The following is a 12,038-nucleotide window of genomic DNA, read 5'->3' as shown; positions in this document are numbered from 1 at the left end:
GGATTTTTTTCATACTAATTTGCAGAGTTTAGTTTGCAAAGAATAAGTGCCCGGGACCAAAGTTTTGCTCAGAAACCTGTGGCCAGCACCATTGAAGGTCAGCGGGCCAAATACGGAGGCTGCTTAGACCCGATTCCTCTTCATGACTCTTTAATCCAATACAAGCCACTCCCTACCCCATTATCTTACTGTTGCAGGTTCCTGCTTTCTCCCTTTGTCACTATTTTGCCGTCTTTCACTTTCTTCTTCTTTCCTCCTCTGGTGTTTTTCCCTCTCTTCCTCTGGGTCAATGTCTGATGAGGAAAAATGTGCGCTTGTCCCGAAAAATGCAACCCAGTGTGCCCCCCCCCCCTGCAACCACCAGCTCAAATTAAGCACTGGCTATTTGTCTGTGCTCCAGAAAGGAGCCAGATGTTATTTAGATTTTTCGTAGGCAAACAAATAACCTAAACAGTATTTGGATCTTTTCATCCACGTGAATACAGCACAACAAATCATGGGGGTACAATTTACAGGGCTACACTTTTTTAAATTAAATAATAGATCGGGTAATTCCCATTCTCCTCCAGACCCCTGGTCAACAGAGATGGGCCTGTAGTCAGCAAGACTTTCCTAGTCAATGTTTCTGCGCCCAATGGTGCCAAAGCTTTGTTAAGCATGGATTTCACGATGTAGCAATCCAGAATGGCATGGGTGTGCGGTGTTACCATGATGAATGGCAAATTAGCTTTTTCCTAAAGTATTAATCTCCTGTGTATCGTTTCTTATCATTTGAAAATGTGGTTTTCCGTATCTTTCAATGAGAACGATGCTGATCTTCAACTGGTGTGTTAAGAAGAGAAGGGTGCTAGTAAATCTCAATACATTCTGGACCATTCGCAAAGAGACTTAAGTGTAGTAAAGTTACGAGTGCGGAGTCTCCGCACTTGTGACCGAATCCCCGCACGGCTTACTACAGGGAGTGCGCCGTGCGGAGACTCCGCACTCGTAACTTTACTACACGCCTAACACCGACTGCGCTCAATATAATCCACACCTATGTTCAGATACCACAAAATTTACATGTCCCCACTGTAACGTGAAGCTACAGATAATGAATGAAAAAATCAAAACGTTTGCCGTCACTGCATCTATGTCTTCCGACATCACCGCTGCACTAATCAATGCATGATCTCTTGTCAAGCACCCGCAAGAAATACACGATCTTATTATCAACAACAATCTTGATTGTCTCTTTCTCACGGAGACATGGACGGACGGAGCATCCGATCCTGACATGGCAGTTGCGACCCCCCCAGCCTATAACGCCTATCGCCTAGATAGAGTGGGGCAGCGCGGAGGAGGACTAGCCATCATCGCCCGCGACCACATAACGGTCAGAATATCTCACATTCACTCCACCTCCTGGGAAGCCCTTCTTTTCGATCTTAAACTCACCCCATCGTTTCATTTTAAAGGCATCCTACTATATCGACCACCAGGCTCTCGCACCAACTTTCTAGCAAATCTGGGTGCAATACTAGAAGCTCCAGCGCTGGAAGACTCATTTACATTATTGGGCGACTTGAACTTCCATCTTGAGAATGCATCTGACAAAGATACCCAGTCCTTGATATCAGACATGCACACCATGAGTCTTCGGCAACTGGTAACCACCCCCGCCCATATAGCCGGTCACACGTTAGACGGCATTTTTACTAATATGCAAGGCGTTAATATAATAGATACCTTACCAATGCCATGGACCGACCACTTCGCCATTTTTAGAAAAATATCAGTCACATTAAATAGACTCAGACCCCACTCTGTATCGAAACCACAAACCATCAAAGTTTGGAAGGACATCGATCACGCTGAGCTAACAAGCCTACTTGAAAAAACTCGTCCTGACTCAACATTCGATCCAAACTTGGCCACACGACAATTTCAGGAGTGGATAGGTACCGCCACCCACTCCTTAGCCCCAACTAAAAAACTCTCTAGAAACAGAACAACGCCATCAGCCCCATGGTTTACAGAGGAGCTCCGTATTAAGAGGCAATTCTGTAGAAACAGGGAGAGACATTGGCGCAGATCCTACAGCGCTGAAAGCAAGACCAGCTATAAGGAAGCACTCGGACAATACAAAGCTCTTATTGTCGAGACAACATTTTTTTATTTCACTGAACAAATCAATTCTGCTAAAAACTCAAGTAAAAAACTTTTTGAGATAACTAAGGTCTTAGCGGGAAACGCACCGGACCTGAATCCTCCACAATCCCAAGTCTTTTGTGATTCTCTGGCTGATTTCTTTTTCACAAAGGTAAATGATATATATCAAGCATTCTCCACAAAAACAGTAATGAGCCCCCCCATATCTAACAACGGGACCAACAATATCGAACTTTCTCAGTTCTTAGACCTTGGAGAAACACAAATCAAGGAAACAACGGCCACAATTAAATCAGGCTCAGCATAAGATCCTTGTCCTCTAAAAGTCATTCGTCCGATCATGGACTATCTTTCCCCTGACATTGTATCAATCTGCAACACAATATTCAGATCTGGGATATACCCAGACTCCCTTAAAAATACCTTGGTCAAACCCCTACTTAAGAAAGTTAATCTGGACAAGGACCAACTAAAAAACTACCGCCCCATTGCCAGTCTCCCCTTCTTAGCAAAGGTAGTGGAAAAGGCTATGAACTCACAACTCTCAGAGTTCATAGAAAAACATCAACTACTGGACAACACCCAATTTGGTTTCCGCAAGTTCCACGGAACCGAAACTGCCTTAATAAAAGCTACAGAGGACATAAGAGTGATCCGGGACCAGGGAGGTACAGCAATACTCGTACTGCTCGATCTGTCGGTAGCCTTCGACACGGTCGACCACAAGATCCTGGTCGACCGTGCCGAAAAACTGGGCATCCGCCACATGGATAGAAATCTGCTCTCCTCCTTCTTGGCAGGTAGATCACAGGTGGTCACACTGGGGCCCTTCCAATCGCACAAGCTGTCACTACCGTGTGGGGTTCCAAAAGGCTCATCCCTTAGTCCGACACTATTCAATATCTACGTGTCGGACCTGGCCTCTGTCATCAAGGCCTATGGGATGAGCCTTACTTCGTACGCAGATGACACCCAGCTTGTGTTGGCCATTAACGGGAATGGAGACAAGGTAGCTGAAAACTTCCAAGAGGGCATGCGGGCGATCGGAGAGTGGATGGCCTCTAACTGTCTAAAGTTAAATGCCGAAAAAACGGAGGTCGTCATATTTGGACATCTCTCCCCAGGATGGTCAAACACCTGGTGGCCCCCCACGCACGGAACACCACCTACACCAGCCATCACCGTCAGAAATCTGGGGGTGATTTTTGACGATAAATTACATTTTATGGCACACTCAAATAAAATAGCAGCAACAGCCCATCACAAACTTAGGCTGATCAAGAAAATCATGCCGTTTTTACCAACCTCAGCAGGTAAGACGCTGATAAGCGCCCTCGTGCTGTCATCTCTTGACTACTGTAACGGCTTATTCATCAACGCCCAAGCAAGAGTGACCAATAAAATGCAGACCATCCAGAATGCTGCAGCCCGCCTCCTGTCTGGAATCCCTAAGTTCTCACCAATCTCTGAGACTATAAGGGACTTGCATTGGCTCAAGATTCGAAACAGGATCAAGTTTAAAGCGCTGTGCATACTCTATAAAGCATTGCACAACTGTGGTCCACATTTCCTGAAATCCCATCTCAGACACCAGTCCTCCATAAGATCGCTCCGATCTAATAACCTTAAAATCCTTCAAATACCACGAACAAAAACAGTTAACTGGGGCGATAGACGCTTCCTTTGTGGCAGCTCCCAGGTTATGGAACTCCCTGCCAGCATCCATCAAAGACAGCCCATCCCTGATGCATTTCCGTAAAAAGATAAAGACCTGGCTGTTTGATCAAGAATAGTTACCGGCTCAACCTCGGGAATACATTCAAAGTTTCTAGCGCCGAGACGCCTACGGGCAATTGTATGCGCTGTATAAATCTCAAAAATAAATAAATACATATAAGTGAATCGGACACTCAGATAGGATGGCATCAAATTCTGTCCAGTTTTTGTTTGAATTACTGTGTGTTCAGGACATCTAAATTATAATGCTGGCTCCTCCACTCAAATCATGAGAGTTAGCCTGGATAAATCTTTCTGTGAGCAGGGAGGCAATGTCCATATCTGCTACACGAGGCCCGAGGTATCGTTCCCAGATGCTTTCTTAGGCAGCAAATGCAATATGACCCACAACTGTTTCTGATTTGTGAGGGATGGAGAAATCAGTCACACTGCAAAATAGGACGTTGGTAGAACTCACAGAGCCCCCCCCCCCTCCTCCTCTACCAGTAATGAGGTACGGGTTCCAATTGGGAATACCTATTAGTGCCTGCAAGAGGCAGCAGACGTCCATTTGTTTTTCATTGCAGCCTTAATCCGACAAAAAGACAGGGGCTGCAGTAAAAGAAAGCCTGGCATATTGCGAGGGCATTCAGTGGTCCACTGTCTGCTCTCTTCAATGCCCTCCGCCCACATTCACAAGGGGAAGTTGTCCCTCATTGACAACTTCCACATTGTAATTTCAACACTAATCCCTCTGAGGAGTCGGTATGTATGAATGGTTTGTGACTGCAGCGGATATTGCAAAGTACTGCTATATCTCATTGTGGTTCTAAGGGAGGGTGCCCCTTTCATACCCCTCCTGCTTCTGACTCTCCAGGAGTGGCACTGTGTGCATCACAAAGACATTTCTGCCTTGTAATGTACCTTGTTTTAGATTGTATCTATGGGGCTCATTACACTTCTCTGAATTTTCGTGCAGGGATACTGGGAGGCCACTACCCTCTGCCCCCTCGCACCCCTCCCCAGCACTGGTGTGCCCAAATTACAGCGTCTGCCTACAGAATGTGGGAATACCAAACCGTTGCAGGAATATCGGTTCCTTTCCCTATGGTTTCTGCCCAATTCCGTAGACGAATCAGGTGGTATTTTCCACCTGCTCAGAGCAGACGGGAGATGTCTGCAGTGCGTGGTAGGGGTTGGGGTAGAGAGTTAGGGGTCAAGGCAGTACTAGTGCAGGGTAAGATTGGTCAAGGGAGAGCTTTGTGTGATCCTTTCGTGGTGCCTCAGGGGTCATGCTCTCTGCTGTCTGCAGCTCTTGCCCAATGGCATGTGGTGGTATTTCCCCTTAGCTAATGCTCTGGGAAGTTAATCGCCACTCATAATGCGAACCTTAAGTTGTGCAGTCGCAAAGCTTGTGAGTCTGCGAATCGCAGGCTTGGCGACCACAAAAGATTTGATACGTCAAGTCCTATGTGTTCATGGAAACAGATCAATGAATGAATAGACAAAAGTCATTGTTTTTTTGGAAGGCAGACTTTACCTTACTAACATACTATCTTAATGTGTTTGTGCATAATCTACAGCAAGTTTTTTGTACATTTTCTACTACACTTATCTTTGCAATAAATAGTAAACGTTAATTAAGCAGCGTCAAAACATCACACTGATTATGTCATTGCATTAGCTTTCCCCTACACGTGTCAGTGTAAAGAAGCTAATACTTTCAGAGGTCTGAATGTCCAGGCCTGTGCAACAATAATCTAATGAGTTGCTCTGAATTTTTGGCAGCCAGACCCTGTATATACAATAAACTCCGCATACTGATAAGCGATTTTCTCTTTGAGTATTTCAACCTCCAGGATATTGGGTGTAAATTGGTCATTTCAATTACACGTTAAAACAGACTATCTTCTTTTAAACTGGGAAAATTAGGAAAAAATATGAAATTACATGTATTACATCCACTGAATCACTGAGTAGACTTAAATCTATTAGGATCACAAATTGTATGATTTGCTAAATATCTTATAGGAATTGAAACTAATTGCTTCTGTTTTTCCTTTTTTCAGATTCTTGGAAAATAGCTCATCGGATGTGAAATGAGACACCATTCCATCATCATCATGGCCCACTTTATAAAGTTTATCACTTACCTATATGCAGTAGGATTCTGGACACCATGAGTACATTTTCAAACTATTACTTTATCCAAAATTTAGAATAAGGGCCTGATATATAGTGGGGTGGTAGAGTACCATCCTCCAAATTTGTGGAAGAAATGCTAAATCCAGTGGAGAATCCGCTGACTCTACTTCCTCCTCTAGTCTAAATCCAACGAAAAGGACATTTCATTTGTTCAGTGAATTAACTGGATTGAAGACTTTGGCACCAAAATCTAAATCAGGCCCCAAGAGTTAACTAATATTATTCTGATAAAACAAATAATTCAAATTTGCCTTATTAAATAGCTAAATAAATTAGCATTTTGGCTTGAAATGTATGACGTGCAAATGTCTTCATCTGTAAATAGCAATTGCAAATAACGTTCTGGTGTGCAAAATATGACACATTTTATGTAGCACTATAATGCAGTGTAAAAGAAGATCAAAAAAGGGTCGTAAATCTAAATACGTATTGTGCACAATCGTAATCCAGAAGGCGTCATAAAATGGACACAAACTTTCTGAGGTAATAGTTCAAGTAACAATTTTGAAGTGCCAAATGATGACAATGTATATTTCTGAAGAAACCTATGCTTAATTTATTTAGTTTATGCCATCCACAGTTCCAGCATACTCATTTAATACAAAGAGCATCAATATTATGTAAAGTATTTTTCACCATCATTTGGTTGTATACTACAATTTGCTTGTGCAAAATATTACTAATTAAACTGCTAGCTTAGAGTTTTTCAGAATGTATCTTCTAAATTTGCCATAATGTAGCCGCTTGAACATTATGAGTACTAGAAATAACCAAGCATGTGGGTGGAAATGCCACCTGCCAGCAGATGTATTGATTTTTGTGCCCACTTTGGCCGGAGCAAGTAGTTCCTAAATAAGGATAGGTGCTCAGCGGTCGACTAAGGATTTAAACAGGTCCCGGAACCCCGTCGGGGCCCGAAGACTTGCCTACTGGAAAGGAAAGGATAGCATTCCTAACTTCTTCCCAGTGTATCTCTGGTCTTGCGACCCCCTGGATGCTCTGAATTGGTGAATCCGTGTGATCACAGTCATAAAAAGTTGAAAAATAATCAAACCAGGCCTGAGATGGAACAGTGAAGGCCTGATCTGAAACCTGCTCTGAGCTAAAGGAGTGGTTCACCACTCCAGAAGGCAGCGCTATCCCGCTGGATGCTGGTCTCCAGCAAATTCTCCCACATCTTTTTCTTTAGGTCACTCTTTCTATCCTTAAGGACCTCCGGGTATAACACCCTGAATTATTTTAAGGGCATTCATTTTAAGCGCTACTAACAACTCTTTTTGTGCCCATGAGCATTTCCTATCAAACCATGTATATAAAGGAGGTGGAACAGACCCCCAGACTTGGTAAGGGCAGATTCAATGTACCCAGACAATCGATCACAGGCTGTCAATATGCAGTCTTGCAAGAAGTCCACGTCCAGACAGGTCTGGACATCCAACTGACAAATAGACAGCAATTCAGAGTTGAAGCCCTCGGGAATATTCTTGGCCCATTTTAGTCTACGCCCCTGATCCTTAAGGGAGGTGTCTTCCCATCCGACCGTAAGATGCTGAGATGGGGTTATGTTCACTGAGGATGTTCCAATCCACCCTAAAATATAACAGGGAGGAAAATAAGCCAGCGGACACTAAGATATAATCAATAATGGACCGAGCCCCTGCACCTTTAAAGGTGGAAACAACCTCTTCGGGATAAGCATCTTTTTTATTCATTAGGTTGACTAGATTAAAGTCTCGGACTAAATTGACAGGTCACACTGCATAATATGCGCAACATGTAATTGATCACTATATGCCCCCTTCATATCAGGTGAGTCGTACAAATAACAACCCAAGCAGGGGTGCAAGGTGACATCTCCCAACACTATCACAGCTAAATGTGTAGAGGGGCAGGCCAAGAAGTAGTCATGCAAAAATGTACTGAGTTCCCTAATCACCTCCCCTGACTCCTTTCCTGCATTATAGATATTAATAATCAAAATCCTAAACTTATTTTCAACGGACAAAAGTACATCCAGATGGAAAGGCGAATCGGTAGCTATCAACTCCATGTTGCATTTCAGGTCCAATTTTACTAGGATTGCAAGGCCACCTCTCACTCTCCCCTTAATAGAGGGGATAGCCTTAGAACTGAAGGAGACAACACATCCAGCTGTAAGATTCCCTCAATGTTCCACGTTTCCTGAAGACTAATACCATCAAAACAGTTGAGCAACGTGACCCATCCATCACCACAGATTTTCCCCATTAACCCCTACTATAATCCAGTTTAACACCTTCAAAGTTCTAACAGGGCAGGTAACTCAAATATGATCTGAGATGTCTGTCTCATGTCCCAGTCAATCTTGAGCATCGAGTCCACCCAGGTCTTCAAAGTGATTACACAGTACTAGGTTGCATGACTGCCCCTGGGAGATCAACCCGCTGGATCCCTTCATATAGCCTGTATTCGCCCCACCCGGATCAAAGGTTTGTAAATCCTTACGCAACATCTAACTGCAGGGACGGCTTTAGGCGCCCTGTGCGACAATAATTTTTGGCACCCCCACCCCATGACCGCCTCTTTGAATTCTCTCACTACCACTGGGCAAAAGTTCCCCTCATCTCTCCAATCATAAGTTATTGCTAAACACAGCGCCCTCCACCTAAGGTCAGTGCCCCTTCCACAGGTCAGCGCCCAGTGCGGCCGCACCAGTCGACTGCCCTAAAGCCGGCCCTGTCTAAATGCTAAAATGCACGGCCCCTTGCCGCAGGGCCGTAGAAAGGAGCATAGGTTTTATGGGGCCTGGCCCCTGTGATAAAAACTTCATAAACAAAGGGGTCACTAGCAACCTTGATTGGGGTCAAAGGTACAGGATCTTCAACATTCAGCGATATTTTAGAGATATACTGCTAAGCATTGCTTTTTCTATTGTATAGTTCAATTGTGTTTAAAAAAATAAGCAGCAATCGTGGCTACATTTTAACACACACCGATTATTTTTCATCGTATTTATAGATTAAGATAGATTTCTCCTCTGCAGAATTTTGGATAAATGCATGCAAATTGTTGCATTTAAAGCACAGTCATCAAATATGAATGTAGTGCACCTTTAAAAAAAAAAAGGCGAGGTGGGGTGGCTTTGGCTTCTTGATTCTATGCTTTATCAACATGCTGGTTGTTTCTGTAAGAATCATTTTTCGTTCAGTGACTAAAATTGTTAATATATGCACACAGATAATAAAAAATGTGACAATAACAGTTGTGCCTGGTACTGTTCAAATCACAATGACCTCCTTCTCCCATTGTAAACATTCTGGTCTCTGTAATCTGGTCTCCTCTTGACCCCCAACACAATATTGGTCTAATGCACAGGACCTCATTTTTGAGATACACCTCCTAAAAAACATATTCATCACAAAGTTCTTTACTTCTTCCTACAGCTCTCTGATCTCGATCAAAAACCTAAAAAACACCATTAATTTTATTATCTACCTCTTTTCTTTTCATTCACCCCAGTGTAACCTATTGAAAAAATATAGTTCTTATACTTTCTCAAACAAAATTTACACTTGACATTTCTAAAATGGCATATATTATGTTGGCTAAATATTTGGTCATTAATGACTTAAGAAAGCCCAAGGGCATTCTGGGCATAGAAGTCACATTGTTGCTGTCAGTGGATGAGTATTAAGTTGTAACTCCATCATTATTTGAAATACGTACAGGGTGCACAGTAAGGACTCTAGTGAGTGAGCGGTATGCATGCTGAAGATGTATGCAAGTATGCAAGGTCTTTGGCAGAAATATACATCTTCCATACAAGAATATGCTGGCATACTGTACGTAGGGCCAAATCAGGACTCTGATATATGCACATTACATAGTTATATTCAACTGTAGGAAAAAAGTATTAGAAATAATACATAAAAATGTTCTTACCTAACTAGAGATAGTAAGTCCTTCGGACACACATATTCGAATGAGTGATACATACATTCACTGTGAAAAACACATTGTACTACAGTCTGTAGAACTTAGTGTCACATTCTAATGCAGGCACCATCAGCAGGCATCTATCTCAATTACTTTATGGCCACTTACATGAAGCCAATCACAAACAAACAAAACCTAATTCCAGCATACTCTGCTATCTAGCAACCAATCTTGACAAACTCATGAGCACAGATGGCTTAAACAATAACCTACCCTCTACCACAAGATCTATCTGGAATGGCCATTAGACCAGTGTCAACAGACATGGAGGGGCGGTCTTATCATTACCAAACCCATCCACTACTTTTAATTCAGTGCATCACCCCACATGGATTTTAAGGCTAGAAGATCTTGGCATTTAAGGAACCTTTCTAGAATGGATCTCCTCTTATCTCTCCAACAGATGAAGCATCATCTCGCGCCCACTGTACTTACTCTTCAACTCTTTTCTGCACTGACTAGAAAGGCCCACAATTTTTCATCATATCCTCACACCTAATCTAACTACTGTAATTCATCTGATCTTTCAATACAGCTTTACAGAAGACACCCATGGCATCCTGAAGCTCAAAACCCTGACCTAGTCCACTCTGTCCTAGATCACTGCCTTCAAGCCGTGCAAATAATACTGATCAACCACCTGAAATTTACCCTCTGCAAAATCTGTGAGAAATTGGAAATTGACCACCCTACAACTATCTGGCCTTATGAACTGGATCACTATCAATCACATGCAAGGAACCTGGGAGTTTTCATGGGCACTGATATGTCACTGTTAGAATCCGGGTTCTCTGGTTGGCACAGCTAGGTACTTGTGTCAAGCAGGGAACCTTTCCTCTAGTCAGGGTAGGGGGGTACATTCCAACAATAACCCCTGCTCACCCTCTAGGTAGCTTGGCGCGAGCAGACAAGGCCTATCTCAGAGCGTTTAGGTTAAGCATTTGTGAACACACACACAGTAACTCAGTGACAACCCCACAAATGGACTCCACACTGGGATATAGAAAAATAACACTTTATATATACAGTTTAGGCTTAGCACAAGACCAGATAACGTTTAAACGGCCCACAATACTTAATAAACAAAGAGTTCTTGGTTTTAGCATAGTTTTAAAGTTCTGTGCACTTCGTTCCTGTCCGTACGCTTCGTACGTGGTAAAAACTGCTTGGGAACGGGTCTCATACGCACTGTAGGTGCTTCGGGATGAAGCGTACACCCTACGGTGCGAACAGGCACAGTACCTTTACTTTTGGTGAGTTTGTCACGGATGCTGCGCTGACATCAAGCGCGATGTACGGTGTGTTGTCCTCATGGTGCGATGCGTACTACAGTACGTTAGACCATGGGCGTGCAGGGCTTCAGGGGACGGTGCGCAGGTACGGTACTTTCAATGTTCGTCGCGGCATTCGCGCCGTACCATGAGATCGGCAATCTTGATTCGAAGCGCTGGATACAAGCGAACAGTACGCTCCACACAGGGGAGACGTACACGACTACTGTACGCCCCGCAGCCTTTCCAAAGCAGGGGAAAGGAGCGTACGCTGGGCAGTACGATTCGTAGGGGATAGAAACAAGTACGGTTCGCAGTCCTTCCGTTACGGTGCGAGCTACGGCTCGTAGGGGCCTGTTAGTTGCGTTGCTCAGTCCGGACGATACCTTCCTTTGCGGCGCGAGCTACGGCTCTTAGAGGGGCCTTAGTCACGTTGTTCAGGCCGGACAGCGGGATACCAGCTTGCAGGGGGTACGCTGCGATCAGCGAGACGTACACAGCAGTTCAAGTCGAAGATGCGGGGAAAACGGTCCGTTTTCCAAGGCGATCTCACGGCGGTGAAGTCCACTGGTCCTGGGACTTCGTTCAGGGGGCAAGCTCACTCACAAGCCCTTGGAGATCTCTCAGCACAAGTCAAATAAAAGTTTCTTGAGTCATTTCTTCCTCTTCTTCAGCAGCAAGGCAACCACTGCAGGCCAATCCCCCAGGTCAGAGACAGTA

General features: G+C 43.9%; 1 protein-coding gene across 2 annotated transcripts in view; it reads left to right on the top strand.

Moving 5' to 3' along the window:
• Positions 1 to 9,308, top strand: part of LOC146809301 (HLA class I histocompatibility antigen, B alpha chain-like) — a 362,969-nt gene extending 353,661 nt beyond the window's left edge. Inside the window, exon 7 of one of the 2 annotated variants that reach the window (XM_085616112.1) lies at positions 5,937 to 9,308. In XM_085616112.1, coding sequence (XP_085472238.1) covers position 5,937 — 1 coding nt within the window. In that variant the 3' untranslated portion in view covers positions 5,938 to 9,308. The remainder of the gene's footprint in view (positions 1 to 5,936) is intronic. The other variant, XM_085616113.1, reaches the window with a different exon arrangement.
• Positions 9,309 to 12,038: the final 2,730 nt, after the last annotated feature.

The sequence above is a fragment of the Triturus cristatus genome, chromosome 7 (genome assembly GCF_964204655.1).
Source record: "Triturus cristatus chromosome 7, aTriCri1.1, whole genome shotgun sequence".
Lineage (NCBI taxonomy): Eukaryota > Metazoa > Chordata > Amphibia > Caudata > Salamandridae > Triturus > Triturus cristatus.
Note: the sequence above shows the minus strand (reverse complement) of the source record. Positions and strands in the feature narration are given on the sequence as shown.